The sequence below is a fragment of the Scyliorhinus canicula genome, chromosome 18 (genome assembly GCF_902713615.1).
Source record: "Scyliorhinus canicula chromosome 18, sScyCan1.1, whole genome shotgun sequence".
NCBI classification, from domain to species: Eukaryota; Metazoa; Chordata; class Chondrichthyes; order Carcharhiniformes; family Scyliorhinidae; genus Scyliorhinus; species Scyliorhinus canicula.
This window is the reverse complement of record NC_052163.1, coordinates 80,674,190-80,694,565: the sequence shown is the minus strand read 5'-3', so window position 1 is coordinate 80,694,565 and position 20,376 is coordinate 80,674,190. Positions and strand designations below refer to the sequence as shown.

The window sequence follows — 20,376 nt, the reverse complement described above, 5'->3', positions numbered from 1 at the left end:
CGGGGTGGGAATGATGTCTCTTTCTGAGTACGAGCTCCTTTACTAAGAGGGCGGGGGAAACTCAATCTATGTTGTATATAAGGTTGGCCAGTTCGGTACTGACCGTTATGACCCGTTTGGGAATTTCTTTCAAGAAGTATTTTTATTCAACAAATTTACAACTGTTTTACAATACAAAACAAACCCATAACCCCCCCACCCCCAGCCCACCCAACGGCCCCCTCCCTCAACAGTCAACGGTAACCAACTCCCGAAAATTCATGATGAACAAACCCCAACAATCGTAGAACCCATCACTCGCCCCCCTCACTTCGAACTTCACCTTTTCTAGGGTCAGAGACTCCAGTAGGTCTCCTGCCATGCCAAGGCATAGGGAGGAGAAGCTGACCTCTACCCCAACAAGACCTGCCGACAAGCAATCAGTGAGGCCAAGGCTAAAACATTTGCCCCGCTCCTACCTGCAGCTCTGGCCGGTCCAACACCCAGAATATGGCTTCTAGGGGACCGGGCTCCACGTCCAGGAGTAAAACCTCCAAAACGGTGCTGAACACCATCCTCCAAAACCTTTCCAGCTTTGGGCATGACCAAAACATATGTAGGTGATTCACAGGGCCCCTCCCACATCGCTCACCAGGCATACACCATCCCCTCAAATATCCGGCTTGTGAGGTAGACCCTGTACAATGTCTTCAGCCCTATCAGCCCAGTCTCATGATGAGGTTGATACCCTCTGCAGCATCTCACACCACAGAAGGCCCTCCAGCGTCACCCACAGCTCCTCCTCCCACTTCACCTTAATCCCCTCCATGGACATCCTGTCCTCCTTAAAGATTCACCTGTAAATCGTTGAGACAACCCCCTCTCCAACCCCCACTGCTGACAGCACCGCCTGCAACAGCGAGGAGGCAGGGGCTATCGAGAAGGTTGCAAAGTCCCGAACCTGCATATACCTAGAGCTTTCGCCTTGTGCCAGCCCAAACTCGCAGTCCAGACTCACAAATCGCACCCCCCCAGGAGCAAATCCTTCATTTCCTTAATCCCCTTGTCTTCCCATCCCCAAAATCTTGCATCCATTCTCCCCGGCTCGGACCGATGGCTCCCCTTGATCGGCATCTCAACCTGAAATTTTGCCTAAACTGCCTCTAACACTGGACTCACTGAATACTTCCCTGGGGCCATCAGGAGCGGCGCCGTTGCCAGCACCCACAACCTGTTAATCCTGCTATAGCTACTCAGACTGACGAACCAGTCTGCTACAATCCAGGTGGTGGGTGTGATGTGTTTCAAATCAACCCTGTGTACACACTGAGTGTCTCCACTGGAAAGAGGAAGATCATGTGTGCTGTGTTCTTATATATGGGTTGGTGTAATGCCCCCCTGTGGTAGTGTCACTTCTGTGTGTATCGTGAATGCCCATTGGTTGTGTCCTATCTTACTGGCCTATTGGTTGATTGTCTGTGTGTCATGTCTCTGGTGCTCCCTCTAGTGTTTAGCTAGTCTATGTGTATCTACATTCACCCCTTGTGCATTTACAGTGATGCATAGCACCACATCCCCCCTTTTTTGTGTTACATATTTTCTGTACAGTGTTAAAGAAAATTGAACAAACTAGGTAGATAAGTGATGATATACACAAAGTATGATAATGGTGATCATTAAACAAGAAGTCCAAATCATATGCATGAGTCCAAAATTCATTAATTATTATGGTCGAGTGTCTTTCTTGTTTGGTTGGTGAGGTGGTGATGTTGATGGTGCCATGCCCTTGTGAACGCCATCAGTGTCCCTGTGCATAAGGAACCAAGAAGTGGTAAAATCACTTCATTGTTTGATTTGGAGTCTTTCTTTTTTCTTCCGATGCTTGTGGTAGCGATGTATGCAATCTGTCCTGAAAGACAGGTTGCCTGTTGGTAGTGCAGCAAACGAGAATTGGTAAGATGCATCGTCCTGCCATGGTATGTCATTGTACTGAGCTGAGCAGTAACATTGTGCAGAGTTGTACCATGTCGTACCAGTCGTAGTTCCATTGTTGCTGTTTTTGTCGTGCTTGTTATCGACGTTGCTGCCTTTGGTACGCTTCTCGTTATTGTCTTTGACGTTGTTGTTGTGTTGGCTTTGCTGCCGTGTTTGCTGCGCTCAAGGACCACACTCTGTGGATAATTTGAGTCCTTCACACAGTTACTCGTGCCAGTGTCCTTTGTGGCATCTGCTGTTTTCTTGAGCGTGCCGTCACTGAGTTTGCGGCGCTCCCCGTCTGGAGTCATGTCCAGCTTACTTGAATCAGCTTTGGCTTGTAGATGCTCCCCGTCTGGAGTCTGGTCTCTTTCACCTGTGTCAGTTTTGGCTTGTCAATGCTCCCTGTCTGGAGCCCTTTCTGGTTCACCTGAATCAGCTTTGGTTTCTTGCCGCTCCCCATCCAGAGTCATTGCAGGTTCACTTGAGTCAGCTGAGATTTCTTGATACCCCACGTCCTGAGTAAAAACATTCAGGAATTCAGGTTTGAAGTAACGTGGTGTCACCGGAGTCACCAGTAGTCTCACTGTGATTGTCGAGTGCCTCTGTACATTCTGGCTGAGGTCTGTCACATTGCACATCTTGGGCGAAATTCTCCGAAGACCTGCGTGACGCCCATTACCGGCGGGCAAAAGCGGTGCGGATGACTCCGGCGTCGGGGTCTTCTTTTAAGCCGTTAATCTCCGTTCCTGAAAGGGCCAGCAGCGGACTGACACGATACGCGTCAGTTTCACCCGCTGCGGAAGTGGCGCGTTGAGAGAGAGAGAAAGAGGGGACGGGTACCGGCGTTGAGAGGAGAGGAGAGGGGGGTGGGTACCGACGTTGAGAGAGAGGGGACGGGTACCGGCGTTGAGAGAGGGGGGTGGATACCGACGTTGAGAGAGAGGGGACGGGTACCGGCGTTGAGAGAGGGGGGTGGGTACCGACGTTGAGAGAGAGGGGACGGGTACCAGCGTTGAGAGAGAGGGGGGGGGTGGGTACTGGTGTTGAGAGAGAGGGGGGGTGGGTACCGGCATTGAGAGAGGGGGGGGGGGGTGGGTACCGGCGTTGAGAGGGGGGGGGGGTGGGTACCGGCGTTGAGAGAGAGGGGGGGGGTACCGGCGTTGAGAGAGAGGGGACGGGTACCGGCGTTGAGAGAGAGGGGGGGTGGGTACTGGCGTTGAGAGAGAGGGGGGGGTGGGTACCGGCGTTGAGAGAGAGGGAGGGGTACCGGCGTTGAGAGAGAGGGGGGGTGGTGGGTACTGGCGTTGAGAGAGAGGGGGGGCAGTGGGTACCGGCGTTGAGAGAGGGGGGGGGGTGGGTACCGGCGTTGAGAGAGAGGGGGGGGGGGTGGGTACCGGCGTTGAGAGAGAGGGGGGGGGGGTGGGTACCGGCGTTGAGAGAGAGGGGGAGGGGGGTGGGTACCGGCGTTGAGAGAGAGGCGGGGGGTACCGGCGTTGAGAGAGAGGGGACGGGTACCGGCGTTGAGAGGAGAGGAGAGGGGGGGCGGCGTTGGAGGGGGGTAGGGGTGGTGGGGAGGGGGGTAGGGGTGGTGAGGGGGTAGGGGTGGTGAGGGGGGTAGGGGTGGTGAGGGGGGTAGGGGCGTTGGAGGGGGGTATGGGTGGTGAGGGGGGGGTTGGGGTAGGGGGCAGCGGCATGAAGAGGGGGGGCGACGGATGCCCGGGGCCAACGCACCATCATGCATGCCGTTGGGGGGAAATATAGTTTCTGGGAAGCGGCACACATGTGAATGATCCGATGGCAGGGGTGGTCATACACAAGTTGAACATTCAGGGAATGGAACCCCCACTTGTTAATGAAGGGCATTCCCTGATGCCCTGGTTTGCGCAAGGCGACATACATGTCATCAATTACCCCTGGACCTGGGGCATCCCGGCAATGGCAGAGAATCCTGCTGTCCAGGCATCTTAATAGCTCTGTCCAGCTCAAAGTTTATATAGTCCACTGTCCGGACAAACGAGGCATCTGTGGGCTGTAGCTAGTGGCATGCTGCTCAGGTCCCCGCTCGAGCCCTGGAATGATCCAGTGACATAGAGGTTAAGAGCTACGGTGACTTCCATGGCCACCGTAAGCAGGCTTCCTCCTCCTCCATGGAGTGCCAAGTCAACAAGGACATGGCACAGGTGCCGTACCTTGTTGAGACGGAGCCTCCTGCAGCAGATTCTGTCTGTCATCTCCATGAACAACCAATCACGCCTATACACGTTGGGTTGTCTCCGCCATCCGCTCTGGGTTTCTGCTCGGCCTGATGGGCTGGGTTGACTACAGGGTATGTGGTGGCCCCCTGCACGTGGGGTGCCACCTCTAGCCTGCGTCAACACTGCTGCTGTCTTCTCCAGCATCTGGCCGCCTGGGCTTGCACCAGCACCAGCACCGTGAGAGCTGCTGCTGCAGGGTCAACAACACCATCCATCATGTTAGAAGGAATTAGAGAAGGACCCTCAAATCCCCCACACCTCCTCCAGCCTTACGTGTCCCGCTTTCTCTCAGTGCACCGTCCACCGAGCTGGTTGTGCTGTAGAATCGCACTCTGCGCGTTCACCTCCGGCCAGAGCATTGGTCCTTAGACCCCAGACCCCAGTCGGGAACATTAAGAGGATTGAGCTCAGGTACCCTCTCCTATTCCACACACTCACCCTTTGGTCATAGAATTTACAGTGCAGAAGGAGGATATTCGGCCCATCGAGTCTGCACCGGCCCTTGGAAAGAGGACCCTACTTTAGCCCATCCTCCACCCTATCCCCGTAACCCAGTAACCCCACCTATCCTTTTTGGATATCAAGGGCAATTTATCATGGCCAATCCACCTTATCTGCACACCTTTGGACTGTGGGAGGAAACCGGAGCACCCAGAGGAAACCCATGCAGACACGGGGAGAACATGCAGACTCCGCACAGACAGTGACCCAAGCCGGGAATCGAACCTGGGATCCTGGAGCTGTGAAGCAACTGTGCTAACCACTGTGCTATACTGCTGCCTCATGTTCCAGCACCCAGGTATCTTAGAAAACATTGTACTTCTTTCTGGTTACAGAAAAGTAAGGACGCAGCAACAGCAGCCTCCAGACATTTGCAGCCACCAGCAGGAGCAAGCAGTTAACACAACATGCAGCTGTGAAGTGCGTTCATAACTAACAAAGCCAATTCCTTATGAGAAATAGCCCTCAGCTGTGCAGCCAGAGGCTGTTCACAGCCAAACGGTGTTAAAGTGAGTGTCAGCATCAGACCAGGAACAGGGCTCTGTCCTGGAAAATATTTGGTCAGATAGACAGGAAGCAGCTGAAATTTCCCCTGTATGCATTATATTGGAGGATGGCTTGTAGGCCCTGCAGATGCCCCTCAGCCCCCAGCCCAGGGGCAACCCCCATCTTATGATGCCCAGCCCTCCCCACTCAGGCTCAACCCCCCCTGGATGAGATGGAGATTGGTCTTAATTGGTGTCAACTGGTGCCTTCCCACATTTGGTGGGATCTGGAAGCCACCACTGGGAGCAGCCTGGTTAGATTGTGAACTAATTCATGCCTGACGGGAATCCCGATTTTGTCTTCTTCTGCTTTTTCACCCGGATCCCTGCCGGGCGCCATGCGGCTGTTAAACCGCGCCCTTGATGTCGGAGCTCAGCGGAAAGCTGAGAGGTGTACAGACAGTGTCAGGGTGAAGTTTGAAAGGAAATTGGGAAAGCAAAAAGAAGATATGAGAAAATATTGCCAAGTAAAACCACAGGGGCGGTATTCTCCGCTCCCGATAATAATCGGGATGGCCATCATGAAATCGGCCGAGGTTCACGACGGCCTCGGGGCCCACTCCCCACACCTAATTCACCCCCACCCAGGGGGCTAGGAGCGGGCCTCCGTCTTTCCCGGCCGCGACCTCGTTGCGCCGGAAATGGCGCGCAAGACGGTGCATTTGTGAGGTCATCCGCGCATGCGCGGGTTGCCGGTGCCAACCCGCACATGCGCGGATGACTTCTTCGCGCAGATGGCGCGAACCGCGCATGCGCGGTGGCCGTCTTTCCCCTCAGTCGCCCGGCAAGACGTGGCGGCTTGATCTTGCCGGGCGGCGGAGGGGAAAGAGTGCGTCTGTTTTGGACCCTGGCCCGACGATCGGTGGGCACCGATCGCGGGCCTGTCCCCTCCCGAGCACAGTCGTGGTGCTCCCGTGCCAATCGGGCCCCTAGATGCCCCAAATGGGCATCTGCCGCACGTTTCACGAATGCAGCGATCAGGTGTGGTTGCTGCCGTGGTGAAACGGGCGTGAAGGGCCGGCCGCTCGGCCCATCGTGCTCGGAGAATCTCCGTTCGCCGTGAAAAACGGCGAGCGGCAATTTTTCCGAGCGTGTGAGGGAGAATCGCTGGGGTCGCCAGGGGGCCGTAGAAAATGTCGGGAGGCCCTCCCGCGATTCTCACACGCCGCGTAGGGAGTGGAGAATTACAAAGAATTGGGCCCATTAGAGACCAAAAAGACAGCTTGTGTGTGGAGGTGGATGACGTGGGTATGATTCTTAATGAAAATTCTGCATCTGTCTGACGAAAGAGGTCAATGGAGGGGGAGGATGCAGACATTGTAGCAAAGGAGGAGAAGGAAGAAACATTGAGTAGGATAAACAAAGCGAGGGAGGAAATACTGAAGTGTATTGCATCCTTGAAAGCGGATAACTCGTGAGGCTGGGACTAAATATATCCCACTCTGCTGACGAAAGAATTAGTGAAGGATCCAAAGATCATTTTCCAATCCTCACTGGCTACAGGCATCATGCGGAGTGACTGGAGGACTATTAATATTGTACTGTCGTTTCAAAAGCGAGGAAGGGGATAGCTTGGGTTAATCCAACCTTAGAGGTGGGCAAAACACAAGTTTAAAAAGTTTGATAAATTATCATTTATAGCGGTGTCTCAATCAAGCAGAGTCAGCATGGAGTTGTTAAGGAAGGGAAGGCTGTGTCTGACTAATCTGATTAGATTTTTTGAGAGTTTTGGTGGGGGTTGGGGGCGGGGGGGTTCGATGCATTTCATTTAACCTGCTTAAATTTTAGCAAGGCCCAACATGACAGACGTATCAGAAAATTAAAAGGTCACAGGATCCAAGGGTAAATGGCAAGTTTGATCCAAAATTGGCTGAGTGGCCGGAAGCAAAGACTGCCGGGTGCTTTTGTGACGGGAAGGTGGTTTGCAGTGGAATTCTGCTGGATTCCGTACTTGCCCACTGTGTTTGTGGATAATATCAATGATGTAGACTTACATGTAGGGGCTGTGATTAAGAAGTTTGCAGATGATACAAAAATAGGCTGATAGTGACAAAAATAGTTATCGGACTGCAGATAGATACTAGTGTTCTCATCAGCTGGGCAGAAAAGTAAATAGAATCAATCTGGAAAAATATGAGGCAGTGCATTTGAGGATTAAAGCAAAGCAAGGCAATACAGCTTGAATTGTATGAGAAGTGGAAAGGGACTGAAGAACCTTGGAGCATATGTCTGCCCCTGAAGATTGTAAGACAGGTGGGTGAGGTGGCCAAGAAGGAATACAAGATACTTCCCTTTAGTAGCCGCAGTTTAAGGTATAAAAGCAGGGAACTGCGAGAACTGTATTAAAAAAAATTAGACTGCAGCTAGAGTACTGCGGAATTCCCCACAATCAACATCCTGGGGGTTACCATTGACCAGAAACTGAACTGGACTAGCCATGTAAATACCGTGGCTACTAGAGCATGTCAAAGGCGAGGAATTCTGCAGCGAGTAACTCACCTCTTGACTTCCCAATATTCTCTATGTGTCTGGTTGAGCCCAGTTCCATCAACACTTGAGAAACTCAACACCATCCAGACAAGGCAGCCCACTTAATTTTGTAATGAATGTAAAAAATTGATATATATTATATTTCATGGGCGGGATTCTCCCCTACCCGGATGACGGAGGGTCCCGGCGTAGGGGAGTGGCGCCAACCACTCAGGGGTCGAGCCTCCCCAAAGGTGGGGAATTCTCCCCACCTTTGGGGGCCAGCCCCGCGCCGGAGCGGTTGGCACCAGAAGACTGGCACAAAAATCCGGCGCCCCCGGCAGCGGGGCTGGCCGAAAGGCTTTCGCCGGTCGGCGCATGCACCGGCAGTGACGTCAGCGGCAGCTGGCCGCTGATGTCACTGCCGGCGCATGCGCGATGTGGGGTTCTCTTCCGCTTCCGCCATGGCGAAGGCCGTGGCGGCCGCGGAGGAGAAGGAGTGCACCCAGGGCACTGGCCCGGAGTCTGAGCGGGGGGCCCCGATCGCGGGCCAGGCCACTGTGGGGGCACCCCCCAGGGTTCGATCGCCCCCCGCCCCCCCCCAGGACCCCGGGGCCCGCACGCGCCGCTGATCCCGCCATTCCAGAGGTGGTTCAAACCTCGGCGGCGGGAGAGGCCTCCCAGCGGCGGGACTTCGGCCCATGCGGGCCGGAGAATCACCGCAAGGGCCTCTCCGATCGGAGTTGCGAGATTCCCGCCACCGCCACTTCCCGGGTGGCGGGGAATCTCTGCCACGGCGGGGGCGGGATTTTCGGCGGCCCCAGGCGATTCTCCGACCCTGCTGGGTGTCGGAGAATTTCGCCCCATATTTGTGGCAGTAAAGGTGCTAGAAATCCTGGTTTGAAATACATACAGGCAGTATGTCTGCTAAACCTGTCATTACAGAGTCATAAAAGATGAGTTAATGATTGATTCCAATCACTTACCTGATTGCATGTAAAGAACTAATGGAATTGTGTTTGGATTGCTGGAGATTCCCTGGGGCGTTGACAGTTTATTAGGGAGTGGTGATTAATTCTAGCTCAGCAGGTCATGGAACTTAGTGGGATACAGATGATGAAATTATTGGGTGGAGCCAGGTCTGTCTGTAGTTTTGCAGTCTGTTATAAAATTTTAAGTTGAACAGCAGTTGCTCACCAAACTTCTTAAGGCAGCACCTTCCAAAGCCACAACCACTATCATCTCGAAGGACAAGAGCATCACCTGAAAGTTTCCATCCAAGTTCACTAACCAGCCTGACTTGGAAATATATTGCCGCTGATTGTGCAATGCTCTTTGAGTGTTGTGCTTGCCATTGCTAAATAGCTGGAGATATGTGGTGGCAACGCAGGGTGGGGGTGAGGCTGGCATCATTGGTGTGTGTTGAGGGTGAAGCTGAATGGATGGTTGGCCTGTCAGGGAGTGGTGGTAGGTGAGTGATGGAATTGTGGTGCATTAAGAACTGTGAAAGGTTGGTGGTATGGTAGGCTTGAGATGTAATTTGAAAATGGAGGCACTGACGTTGATTACCCATGTGAGGTCATTAAACTTCTTGTGGCGCTGCCAGGTTGTGTGTCCAGGCCCTGTAAATTAACCTCCATGGTCAGCGATGGGCCGAAGTCCCGCCGGTGGGAAATGGAGCACCTCTGGTGCCGGCGGGAGCAGGCGGCGGGAGTGGGCTCCAGGGTCCTGGAGCGATCGGACCCCGGGGGGTGCCCCCACAATGGCCTGGCCCGTGATCGGGGCCCACCATTTGGCAGGCGGGCCAGTGCCGTGGGGCACTCTTTTTCTTCCGCCGCTGCCACGGCCTCTACCATGGCGGAGGCGGAAGAGACCCCCCCTACTGCGCATGCGCCGGGATGACGCCAGAGGCTGCTAACGTCCGGTGCATGCGCGGCCTCACGCCGGCCGGCGAAGGCCTTTCGTCCAGCTGTTCGCGCCGGCAGGCAGGGCGGAAAGGCCGCTCACACCGGTCGGCGGGGCGTCAACCCCTCCGGCGCGTGTCTAGCCCCTAAAGGTGTGGAGAATTCCGCACCTTTTGGGGAGGCCTGACGCCGGAGTGGTTGGCGCCACTCCGGTACGCCGGGACCCTCCGCCCCGCCGGGTAGGGGAGAATACCGCCCCTGGTCTCTTTTCCTGTATGCCTCACCGCTCACTGACCAGAGGTATCCTGACTGTGGAGACCAGGGGCATGATTTTCCGAAATGGAGACTAAGTCCCGACGCCGGAGTGAAAACCGGAGTGTTTCACTCCGGCGTTGGAGCCCGCTCCCAGCCCCCTATTCTGCCACCCCCGGGGGGCTGGGAGCGGCATCATGTATTTTACGTGCGCTGGGCCTTGGCGGCGCTTAAAAAGCGGCGCTGCGTAAATGACGCGGCTGGTGTCGCATAAATGAAGTCACCCGCACTTGCGCAGTTGCCGTCCTCCCCGAGGCCGTCCCGCAAGAAGATGGCAGATGGATCTTGCGGGGCGGCAGAGGAAAGGAGGTCCTCCTTTAGAGAGGTCGGCCTGCCGATCGGTGGGCCCCGATCGCGGGCCAGATCCCATCGGAGGCCCCCCCCCGGTGCAGGAACACCCCCCCCCCCAACAGGCCGCCACCCCTAGCGTTCCCGCGCAGTTCCCGCCGGCAGCGACTAGCTGTGGACGGTGCCGGCGGGAACCTAGCGTGTTGGGGCGGCTGCTCGGCCCATTCGGGCTGGAGAATCGCTGTGATTCTCACCGCACTGTTTTGGCCGGGGGGGGGGGGGGGGGGGGGGGGGGAGAGAATCGTGTGCATGTGCCAGGGTGACGTGACGAGACTCGCGTGGCGCCCGGCGATTCTCCCACCCGGCGTGGGGGGCGAGGGGGAGAATTCCGCCCCACGTTCAGTTCTTAGGATTGCTACAATAGTATTTTGTGGCAGGCTTTTGGCACTCAGTGTAGCTTCCCTTTAAGAGGAACAGGCTACCTTTAAGAAGAGAAGACTGGTTGCACCATGTGCTAGCAGTGAATGCTGCTCAGCACCCTGCTGAGAATGAAGAAAGCCAGCAGTGTGTGAGACATTTAGCCCTACTCTATAATCAGATAAATGAGACGGCAGCACTAAGACTGCTGTTCACACCATCGGAACTGGCATATGGCAGGTTGTGAAACATGACCTCGTGTCAGTATAACAGTGCAAACCAATATTTGACCGTTAACTTTTTATCTGGTTATGTCATTTGGTTATATTCTAACCTTTGCCTCAACCATGTTCAATTCTACATTGTAAATAATTTCTCTAATTTTATTATCCTAACCCCTGCTTCTGATTGCCAACCCTCCAAGACTGATCTGGAGATTTCAGGAATAGGAGATCAATCTCCAGGACACTGCTGTGTGCAACCCTGGAGATAAAACATCTGGACATTGTTTTCTTTTCCGATTTCCTTTTACCAGATATAAAAATATTGAAAATGGGTGAAAAAAGGCTGATTAGATGACAGTCAAGCATCATCCAATTTGATAATGAGTCTTTTTGTTTTCTAATTGGCGTAGGAAGGCAGTACGTCACAAGGATTGCATGTATCAGCTGGCTAATGGGTAGGAGTGTGTGGCAAGTCACGTAATGAAACCTCTGGGATACATTTTAATCATGTGTACCCTCATTACTAGATCATGAACCTGCTTAACATGAAAAACCCTTTCAGAAATTTGGAAACCGCACAACGTTCGTTGAATATGTAACCATAAATTTGCAACCTTGTCACCCTTCATTCTGTACCTCAGATTGCGTCTGTCAGAAATTAGACTTGAGAAGTTAAAGCTCGTGGAAACATTGAATATTGTTTTTCTGGATGAGTTATCCAGGTAATGTAAAAACAAATTAAAGGGGAAGGATTGTCTCAGTGAAGTAATCTGTGAAAGGAAAGTTGGAGAATATCAGAGAACCTCCAGATACTGGAACATTGCAGAATGTTCGTCAGCATGTGTGTTTAGAATCAATTACCATTTCACAGTGTATTTATTTGCAGTTCCATTTCTGGGGCGAAATTCACCGAAGACTTACGTGACGCCCATTACCGGCGGGCAAAAGCGGCGCTGGTGACTCCGGCATCGGGGCCTGCTTTTAAGGCCTAAATCTGCCGTCCCGAAAGGGCCAGCAGCGGAGTGACGCTGTACGCGTCAGTTTCAGCCGCTGCGGAAGTGGCGTGTTGGAGGGGGGAAGGGAAGGGAAGGGAAGGGAAGGGTAGCGGCACTGGAGGGGGGGAGGGGGGGTGGGGGATAGTGGCGCTGGAGGGGGGGTAGCGGCGCTGGAGGGGGGTGTAGCGGCGCTGGAGGGGGGTAGCGGCGCTGGAGGGGGGTAGCGGCGCTGGAGGGGGGGGTAGCGGCGCTGGAGGGGGGTAGCGGCGCTGGAGGGGGGGTAGCGGCGCTGGGGGGGGGTAGCGGCGCTGGAGGGGGGTAGCGGTGCTGGAGGGGGGTTAGCGGCGCTGGAGGGGGGGTAGCGGCGCTGGAAGGGGGGGAGTGACGCTGGAGGGGGTAGTGGCGCTGGAGGGGGTAGTGGCGCTGGAGGGGGGTAGCAGCACTGGGGGGGTGTAGCGGCGCTGGAGGGGGGGTAGCGGCGCTGGAGGGGGGGGTAGCAGCGCTGGAGGGGGGTAGCGGCACTGGAGGGGGGGGTAGCGGCGCTGGAGGGTGGCTAGCGGCGCTGGAAGGGGGATAGTGGCGCTGGAGGGGGTAGTGGCGCTGGAGGGGGGGTAGCGGCGCTGGAGGGGGGTAGCGACGCTGGAGGGGGGAAAGGGGGGTAGAGGCGTTGGAGGGGGAAGGGGAAGGGGGGAAGGGGGAGGGGGGTAGCGGCGCTGGAGGGGGGGGTAGCGGCGTTGGATGGGGTAGCGGCGTTGGGGGTTGGGGGGTGGGTTGCGTCGTTGGGGGGGGTGGGTTGCGGCATTGGGTGGGGAAGGGGGGGAGCATCATCCTTTCCCCCCGTCATCGCCACACCCACAGCAGGGTTCCTGAGAGGCCCTGCCCATGAGCCTCCCTTGCACCACCAACCTAACCCCACCTCTTGCACATCAAACCTGATACTGCTCCAGCACTGCCCTTTGATTGGCACTGCCAGGGTGCCATGGGGCTGTGCCAGGGCATTGCCGGGCCATGTCCCTCAAAGCCCGGATGTTACCCTCACCTCCGAGTCCCTGACGCTGGCAGGTGAAACTTCCTTCGACCCCAGAAACAACAGCGTTAAGCTATTTAAATTTAGTCAATATGGTTATCAGATTCACGCCCTTGTGCTTCCCATGGCATTAAACCCCTCACTTAATATTCTTACCTCACTGACGTGACATGCATGAATCAGTCGAGGGGATCCCCCCCAGGGGAGCAATGGTAAATATGAGAACCCAGCCCGGGAGTGGGGCGGGGGGGGGGGGGGCGGGCAACATGACCGGGCTGTGCCATGGACTACCCACTGTGCCATGGGTTGGCTTGCCCCGGCCATGCCAAACTGGCAGTATCAACCTGTGCCGGCGAAGTGCAGGTGCGGATCATCTGGGGAGCCCCGTTTAGGGTGGGTGGTGGGGGGGGTTCCCATTATGTTTTCTGGTGGTGGGGAGCCCCTGATGATTGTGACGTGGTGGGGCGGGGGGGGGGAGGGGTGGGGGGTGTGAAGAGAGGGAATTGAGTCCCTCTGATGCTTGTGCGGTGGGGGTGGAGGGGTGGGGGGCAGAGACCCTGATGCTTGTCCTCTGTATCCATTGGAGGGTGAGGGTGGGCAGTTACTTCTAGTTCAGATCGCTGTGCCCATTAAAGGTGGCACCCTGTGGAGCCATCCTTTCTGGCTCTGTCACACTGCATGCCCCACCACGCTGCAACCCACCCCCCCATGCCGCAACCCACCCCCCAACCCCCCAACCCCCCCAACGCCGCTACCCCCCCTTCCCCCTTCAACGCCGCTACCCCCTCCCCATCCCTCTCCAACGCCACGACCCCTCCTCCCCACCCCTCTCCAACGCCGCGACCCCCCCCTCCCCACCCCTCTCCAATGCCGCTACCCCCCCCTCCCCACCCCTCTCCCCACCCCTCTCCAACGCCGCTACCCACCCCCCCGCGCACTCGATGTAGGTTACTGAACGGCGTCAACCATCATCAATGGTTGACGCCGTTATAAACCTACTTTGATTTTCGCCGACGTGACCCGTGGCCACGTCGGCGGGACTTCTGCCCATCCGGGCCGGAGAATTATTCACCCTAAAAATAACATGACATCCCGCCGGCGCCAGCTGTTCTCCTTGGCGGCCGGCGGGATTTGAACAACGCCGTTTTATGGCGGGTCGGATAATTCCTTACATGGCGGGAGCGGGAATAACGCCGCCGCCGGCCGATTCTCGGACCCTGCGTGGGTGGGAGAATTTCGCCCCTGTTGTCTGTCTACTTGCATCGTTTTCTGTTTTTTGCTTCCTACATTGTGACTAATTTAATGGTCTCTTGGTAACCCTGCTGTCTCCCACCCGGAGTAAGCTTTAGCTCATCCATAATTCTGCTGCCTTTACGTTTGTTAACACTTTGTATTTAAAATAATCATCCTTTTATTCATAATAGTAATAATGTTTATTGTCACAAGTAGGCTTACATTAACACTGCAATGAAGTTACTGTGCAAAGCCCCGAGTCGTCACATTCCGGCGCTTGTTCGGGTACACGGAGGGAGAATTCAGAATGTCCAAATGACCTAACAGTACGTCTTTTGGGACTTGTGGGAGGAAACCGGAGCTGCTGGAGGAAACCCACGCAAACACGGGGACAACCTGCAGACTCCGCACAGAGACCCAAGCTGCTCAACACCATCCAGTACAAGGCAGCCCACTTAATTTTGTAATGAATGTAAAAAATTGATATATATTATATTTCATATTTGTGGCAGTAAAGGTGCTAAAAATCCTGGTTTGAAATGCATACAGGCAGTATGTTTTTTTCTAAAGCTGTCATTACAGAGTCATAAAAGATGAGTTAATGATTGATTCCAATCACTTACTTGATTGCATATAAAGAGCTAATAGAATTGTGTTTGGATTGCTGGAGATTCCCTGGGGCGTAGACAGTTTATGAGGGAGTCGTGATTAATTCTAGCTCAGCAGGTCATGGAACTTACTGGGATACAGATGATGTAATTATTGGGTGGAGCCAGGTCTGTCTGTAGTTTTGCACAGTAAGAAGTCTTACAACACCAGGTTAAAGTCCAACAGGTTTGTTTCAAACACGAGCTTTCGGAGCACGGCTCCTTCTTCAGGTGATTCACCTGAAGAAGGAGCCGTGCTCCGAAAGCTCGTGTTTGAAACAAACCTGTTGGACTTTAACCTGGTGTTGTAAGACTTCTTACTGTGCTCACCCCAGTCCAACGCCGGCATCTCCACATCGTAGTTTTGCAGTCTCTTATAAAATTTTAAGTTGAACTGCCGTTGCTCATCAAAGTTCTTAAGGCAGCACCTTCCAAAGCCACAACCACTATCATCTCGAAGGACAAGAGCACCACCTGAAAGTTCCCATCCACGTTCACTAACCAGCCTGACTTGGAAATATATTACCGCTGATTGTGTAATACTCTATGAGTGTTGTGCTTGCCATTGCTAAATAGCTGGAGATATGTGGTGGCAACGCAGGGTGGGGGTGAGGCTGGCATCATTGGTGGGTGTTGAGGGTGAAGCTGAATGGATGGTTGGCCTGTCAGGGAGTGGTGGTAGGTGAGTGATGGAATTGTGGTGCATTAAGAACTGTGAAAGATTGGTGGTACGGTAGGCTTGAGATGTAATTTGAAAATGGAGGCACTGACGTTGATTACCCATGTGAGGTTATTAGACTTCTTGTGGCACTGTCAGGTTTTGTGTCCAGGCCCTGTAAATTAACCTCCATGGTCAACTGTTCCCACTCCATTTTGGGTGTGGTTCATGAGGCGCCCCTGGCCTCTTGCAGAACCATGGTTTCTCTTCCTGTATGCCTCACCGCTCAATGACCAGAGGTATCCTGACTGTGGAGAACACGGGCGCGATTCTCCAAAATGGAGACAAAGTCCCGATGCCGGAGTGAAAACCGGAATGTTTCACTCCGGCATTGGAGCCACACGCATGCGCGGTTGCCGTCTTCCCCGAGGCTGCCCCGCAAGAAGATGGCGGATGGATCTTGCCGGGCGGCGGAGGAAAGGAGGTCCTCCTTTAGAGAGGTCGGCCCGCCGATCGTTGCGCCTCGATCGCGGGCCAGATCCCATCGGAGACCCCCCCGGTGCAGGAACCCCCCCTCCCCCTCACAGGCCGCCCCCTAGGTTGTGAAACATGACCTCGTGTCCGTATAACAGTGAAAACAATATTTGGCCGCTAACTTTTTATCTAGTTATGTCATTGGTTATATTCTAACCCTTGCCTCAACCATGTTCAGTTCTACATTTTAAATAATTTCTCTAATTTTATTATCCTAACCCCTGCTTCTGATTGCCAACCCTCCAAGACTGAACTGGAGATTTCAGTAAGAAGTCTTCCAACTTCCAACTTACGCATTCCAAGCATTGTCCAGCATCTCTGACTTTGTCTATATAAATGTTTCTGGAACATACCTCGCCATTCACCTGAGGAAGGAGCTGCGCTCCGAAAGCTCGTGTTTGAAACAAACCTGTTGGACTTTAACCTGGTGTAACTGTGCTCACCCCAGTCCAACGCCGGCAGCTCCACATCATGGAGATTTCAGGAATTGGAGATCAATCTCCAGGACACTGCTGTGTGCAACCCTGGAGATAAAACATCTGGACATTGTTTTCTTTTCCATTTTCGTTGAACATTTCCTTTTACAAGATATAGAAATATTGAAAATGGGGAAAAAAAGGCTGATTAGATGACAGTCAAGCATCATCCAATTTGATAATGAGTCTTTTTGTTTTCTAATTGGCGTAGGAAGGCAGTACGTCACAAGGATTGCATGTATCAGCTGGCTAATGGGTAGGAGTGTGTGGCAAGTCACGTAATGAAACCTCCGGGATACATTTTAATCATGTGTACCCTCATTACTAGATCATGAACCTGCTTAACATGAAAAACCCTTTCAGAATTTTGGAAACCGCACAACGTTCGTTGAATATGTAACCATAAATTTGCAACCTTGTCACCCTTCATTCTGTACCTCAGATTGCGTCTGTCAGAAATTAGACTTGAGAAATTAAAGCTCGTGGAAACATTGAATATTGTTTTTCTGGATGAGTTATCCAGGTAATGTAAAAACAAATTAAAGGGGAAGGATTGTCTCAGTGAAGTAATCTGTGAAAGGAAAGTTGGAGAATATCAGAGAACCTCCAGATACTGGAACATTGCAGAATGTTCGTCAGCATGTGTGTTTAGAATCAATTACCATTTCACAGTGTATTTATTTGCAGTTCCATTTCTGTTGTCTGTCTACTTGCATCATTTTCTGTTTTTTGCTTCCTACATTGTGACTAATTTAATGGTCTCTTGGTAACCCTGCTGTCTCCCACCCGGAGTAAGCTTTAGCTCATCCATAATTCTGCTGCCTTTACGTTTGTTAACACTTTGGGCGAAATTCTCCGCACTCACGACCGTGCGGAGAATAGCGGAGGTCGTAAATTTTTACAGCCACGCTAGTCTGACGCCCTCCCGCTATTCTCCCCCCCCACGCCCGACTCCCGACACGAATCGCTGCCGCCGTTTTTTTACGGCGAGCAGCGATTCTCAGCTGGCCGATGGGCCGAAGTCCAAGCCCTTTACGGCCGTTTTTACGAACGGCAAACACACCTGGTCTGGCCATTCGTAAAAACGGCCGTAAAGTTCGGATCTTGGCAACCATGGCACCGATTGGCACGGCAGTACAACGGCCGTGCCAAGGGTGCCATGGGCCCGCGATCGGTGCCCACCGATTCCCGCGCACTCTTTGTCCTTCCGCCGCCCCGCTGTATCAATTCGCGGGGCGGCTGAGGGGCATCCCGGCCCACGCATGCGCGGGTTTCGCGCAAATGCGCGATGACGTCATCCGCGCATGCGCGGGTTAGAGTCTTCCAATCCGCGCATGAGCGGCTGACGTCATGTGACGCGTTAGCCGTCGCAAACTCTGGCAAGCGGGCTTAACGAAATTTGTTAAGCCCGCAATGCCGGAGTTCACGGCCGCGGCATGCTAGCCCCGACCGGGGACCAGAATCGGTTCCCGGTCGGGGAGGGGGAGGCTGGCGTCAAACCCGCCCGTTTTTGACGCCAGCCTTACGATTTCTCCCTGTTCGTATTTAAAATGATCATCCTTTTATTCATAATAGTAATAATCTTTATTGTCACAAGTAGGCTTACATTAACACTGCAATGAAGTTACTGTGCAAAGCCCCGAGTCGCCACATTCCGGCGCTTGTTCGGGTACACGGAGGGAGAATTCAGAATGTCCAAATTACCTAACATCACGTCTTTTGGGACTTGTGGGAGGAAATCAGAGCTGCTGGAGGAAACCCACGCAAACACGGGGAGACCCTGCAGACTCCGCACAATGACCCAAGCTGGGAAGCGAACCCGGGACCCTGGAGCTGTGAAGCAACAGTGCTAACCACTATGCTACTGTGCCGCCCATATAAATCCCTTCCCTGCCTTTCTCCTCCCCACCTCTGTAACGTCTTCCAACCCTAAAATATTCTGCGATCTCAGCATTCCTTCGATTATAGCCTCTTGCGCATCCCCGACTCACTTTGTTCCACCAACATGGTCTAAGCTTTGGATTTCCTCCCTAAACCACTTTGCCTCTCCCCCTCTATTTCCCGTGTTATGACCCCCTTAACACTTACCTCTTTGAGCAACCATAATATTCAAATATATCTATATGAGACTTGGCATCAAACCTAGTTTTATAACTCTCCTACGAGCTGTCTGTGAACACTTTACTACATTAAAGGGGCTATATAAATGCAAGTTGTTGTGATGTCTTAATTTACAGCCTGGTTAATAGAAATCCTGAGGTAAATGTTAACAGATTATCATGCTGTTTTTAATCGCTTAGATGACTGGAACTCTGAACTTTTTGAGGAAGAGAGACAGAACATTCCGGCACAATCAGCTCCCAATAATTTCCTCGCACTCACTGTCAAGGATTTACTGCTTTTGAACACAAGTGAAATGGTGAGGTTCTGTCCAACATGGTTAAGTTGCTCTGAATGAATTTCTCTAATCTGGGAGTCGTGCCTTTTCTTATGTTCAGCTTTAAATCGGGGTTGAGTGCGAAATTAATCACAGCCTGTTGGTTAAAACAACTCCTCAGACAGAGGTACTCAGTGAGACAGGCTATCAGGAGCGATACTCTAGCAATGGACTAGCCCAGAGCCTGCACAGACATGATGGGCTGAATGGCCTTTATCCAGGCTGTAATGTACGATTATAATAGCCCCTGCTATTTCACAACCATCAATTGAACACTTGTTCATTTTGGATCTAGCTCATTATCTAATTAATACATTGTGAAGTACTTGTTACTTAGGACTGTTAACAAATGTTTATAATTAAACTGAGGTGAAATATTGATATCCAATGAAAGGAAAGAAAAGTTATAAATCGTTCCTGCTAGTCAATGACAGTCCCTGGTTTTGAATTTATTAACTATGCTCTTGTTAAAGCCAGCCTGGATCAGTAGCAATCTTGTCTCTTGACTTACAAGATTGTGCACCCAAACCTCACTCCAACGATTGAGCACATATATTATGCTGACCCATCAGCGCAGCACTGAGGAAGTGCTGCATTGTCAGAGGTGTCGGACGTAATTCTCCGACCCCCACGCCGGGTGGGAGAATCGCGGGAGTGCCGGGCGATTCCCGCCACGCTGCCCTGGCACCCGCATGCGATTCTCCCACCCCCCCCAAAACAGGGTGCCGAGTTTTACGACAGGCCGCTCGGAGAATTGCCGCTCGCCGTTTCTAATGGTCGAGCGGCGATTCTCCGGCCCGGATGGGCTGAGCGGCTGTCCAATCCGACCGGTTCATGTCAGCGCCAACCACACCTGGTCGCTGCCGACGTGAACAGTGCGCGAACGCTGCGTGTGCGGCCCGTGGGGGGTGAAGGGAGGATCGAGCACCAGAGGGGTGCTCAGGAGGGGTCTGGCCCGCGATCGGTGCCCACCTTCGGGGGGCCAGCGTCTCTAAAGGACACACTCTTTTTCCTCCGCCGCCCCGCAAGATCAATCCTCCATGTCTTGCAGGGCGCCCGCGGGGAGGACGGCAATCGCGCATGCGTGGGTGACGTCATTTAAGCGCCGCCGGCCGTATCATTTAGGCGGCACCGCTTTGACGCGGGTGCCAATGCCCGGGACGCGAAATTAACGCGGTGCCGCTCCTAGCCCCCTGGGGGTGGGAGAATAGGGGGCAAGGAGCGGCCTCCGACGCCGAAGTGAAACACTCCAGTTTTCACTCCGGCATCGGAACTTAGTCTCCCGTTGGGAGAATCGCATCCGTCATCTTTCAGATGAGATAATGAATGGGTGATTCAATTGCCCTCTCAGGTGGATGTAAAAGATCCCACCGTGACACTATTTGAAGAGCAAAGAAGTTCTTCTTGGTGTCCTGGCCAATATTTATCGCTTAGACCCTAAAACCATTAGAAATAGGAACAGGAGTAGGCCGCCTGGTCCCTTGAGCCTGTTCCACCA

At 53.4% G+C, this 20,376-nt stretch overlaps 1 protein-coding gene across 1 annotated transcript in view; it reads left to right on the top strand.

The window, feature by feature from the left end:
• The window catches only part of LOC119953642 (cyclic AMP-responsive element-binding protein 3-like protein 3), a 72,084-nt gene that overhangs the window by 33,271 nt on the left and 18,437 nt on the right, over positions 1-20,376 (top strand). The window contains exon 4 of the mRNA XM_038778115.1: positions 18,742-18,860. Within this exon, the coding sequence (XP_038634043.1) occupies positions 18,742-18,860 (119 nt within the window). The remainder of the gene's footprint in view (positions 1-18,741; positions 18,861-20,376) is intronic.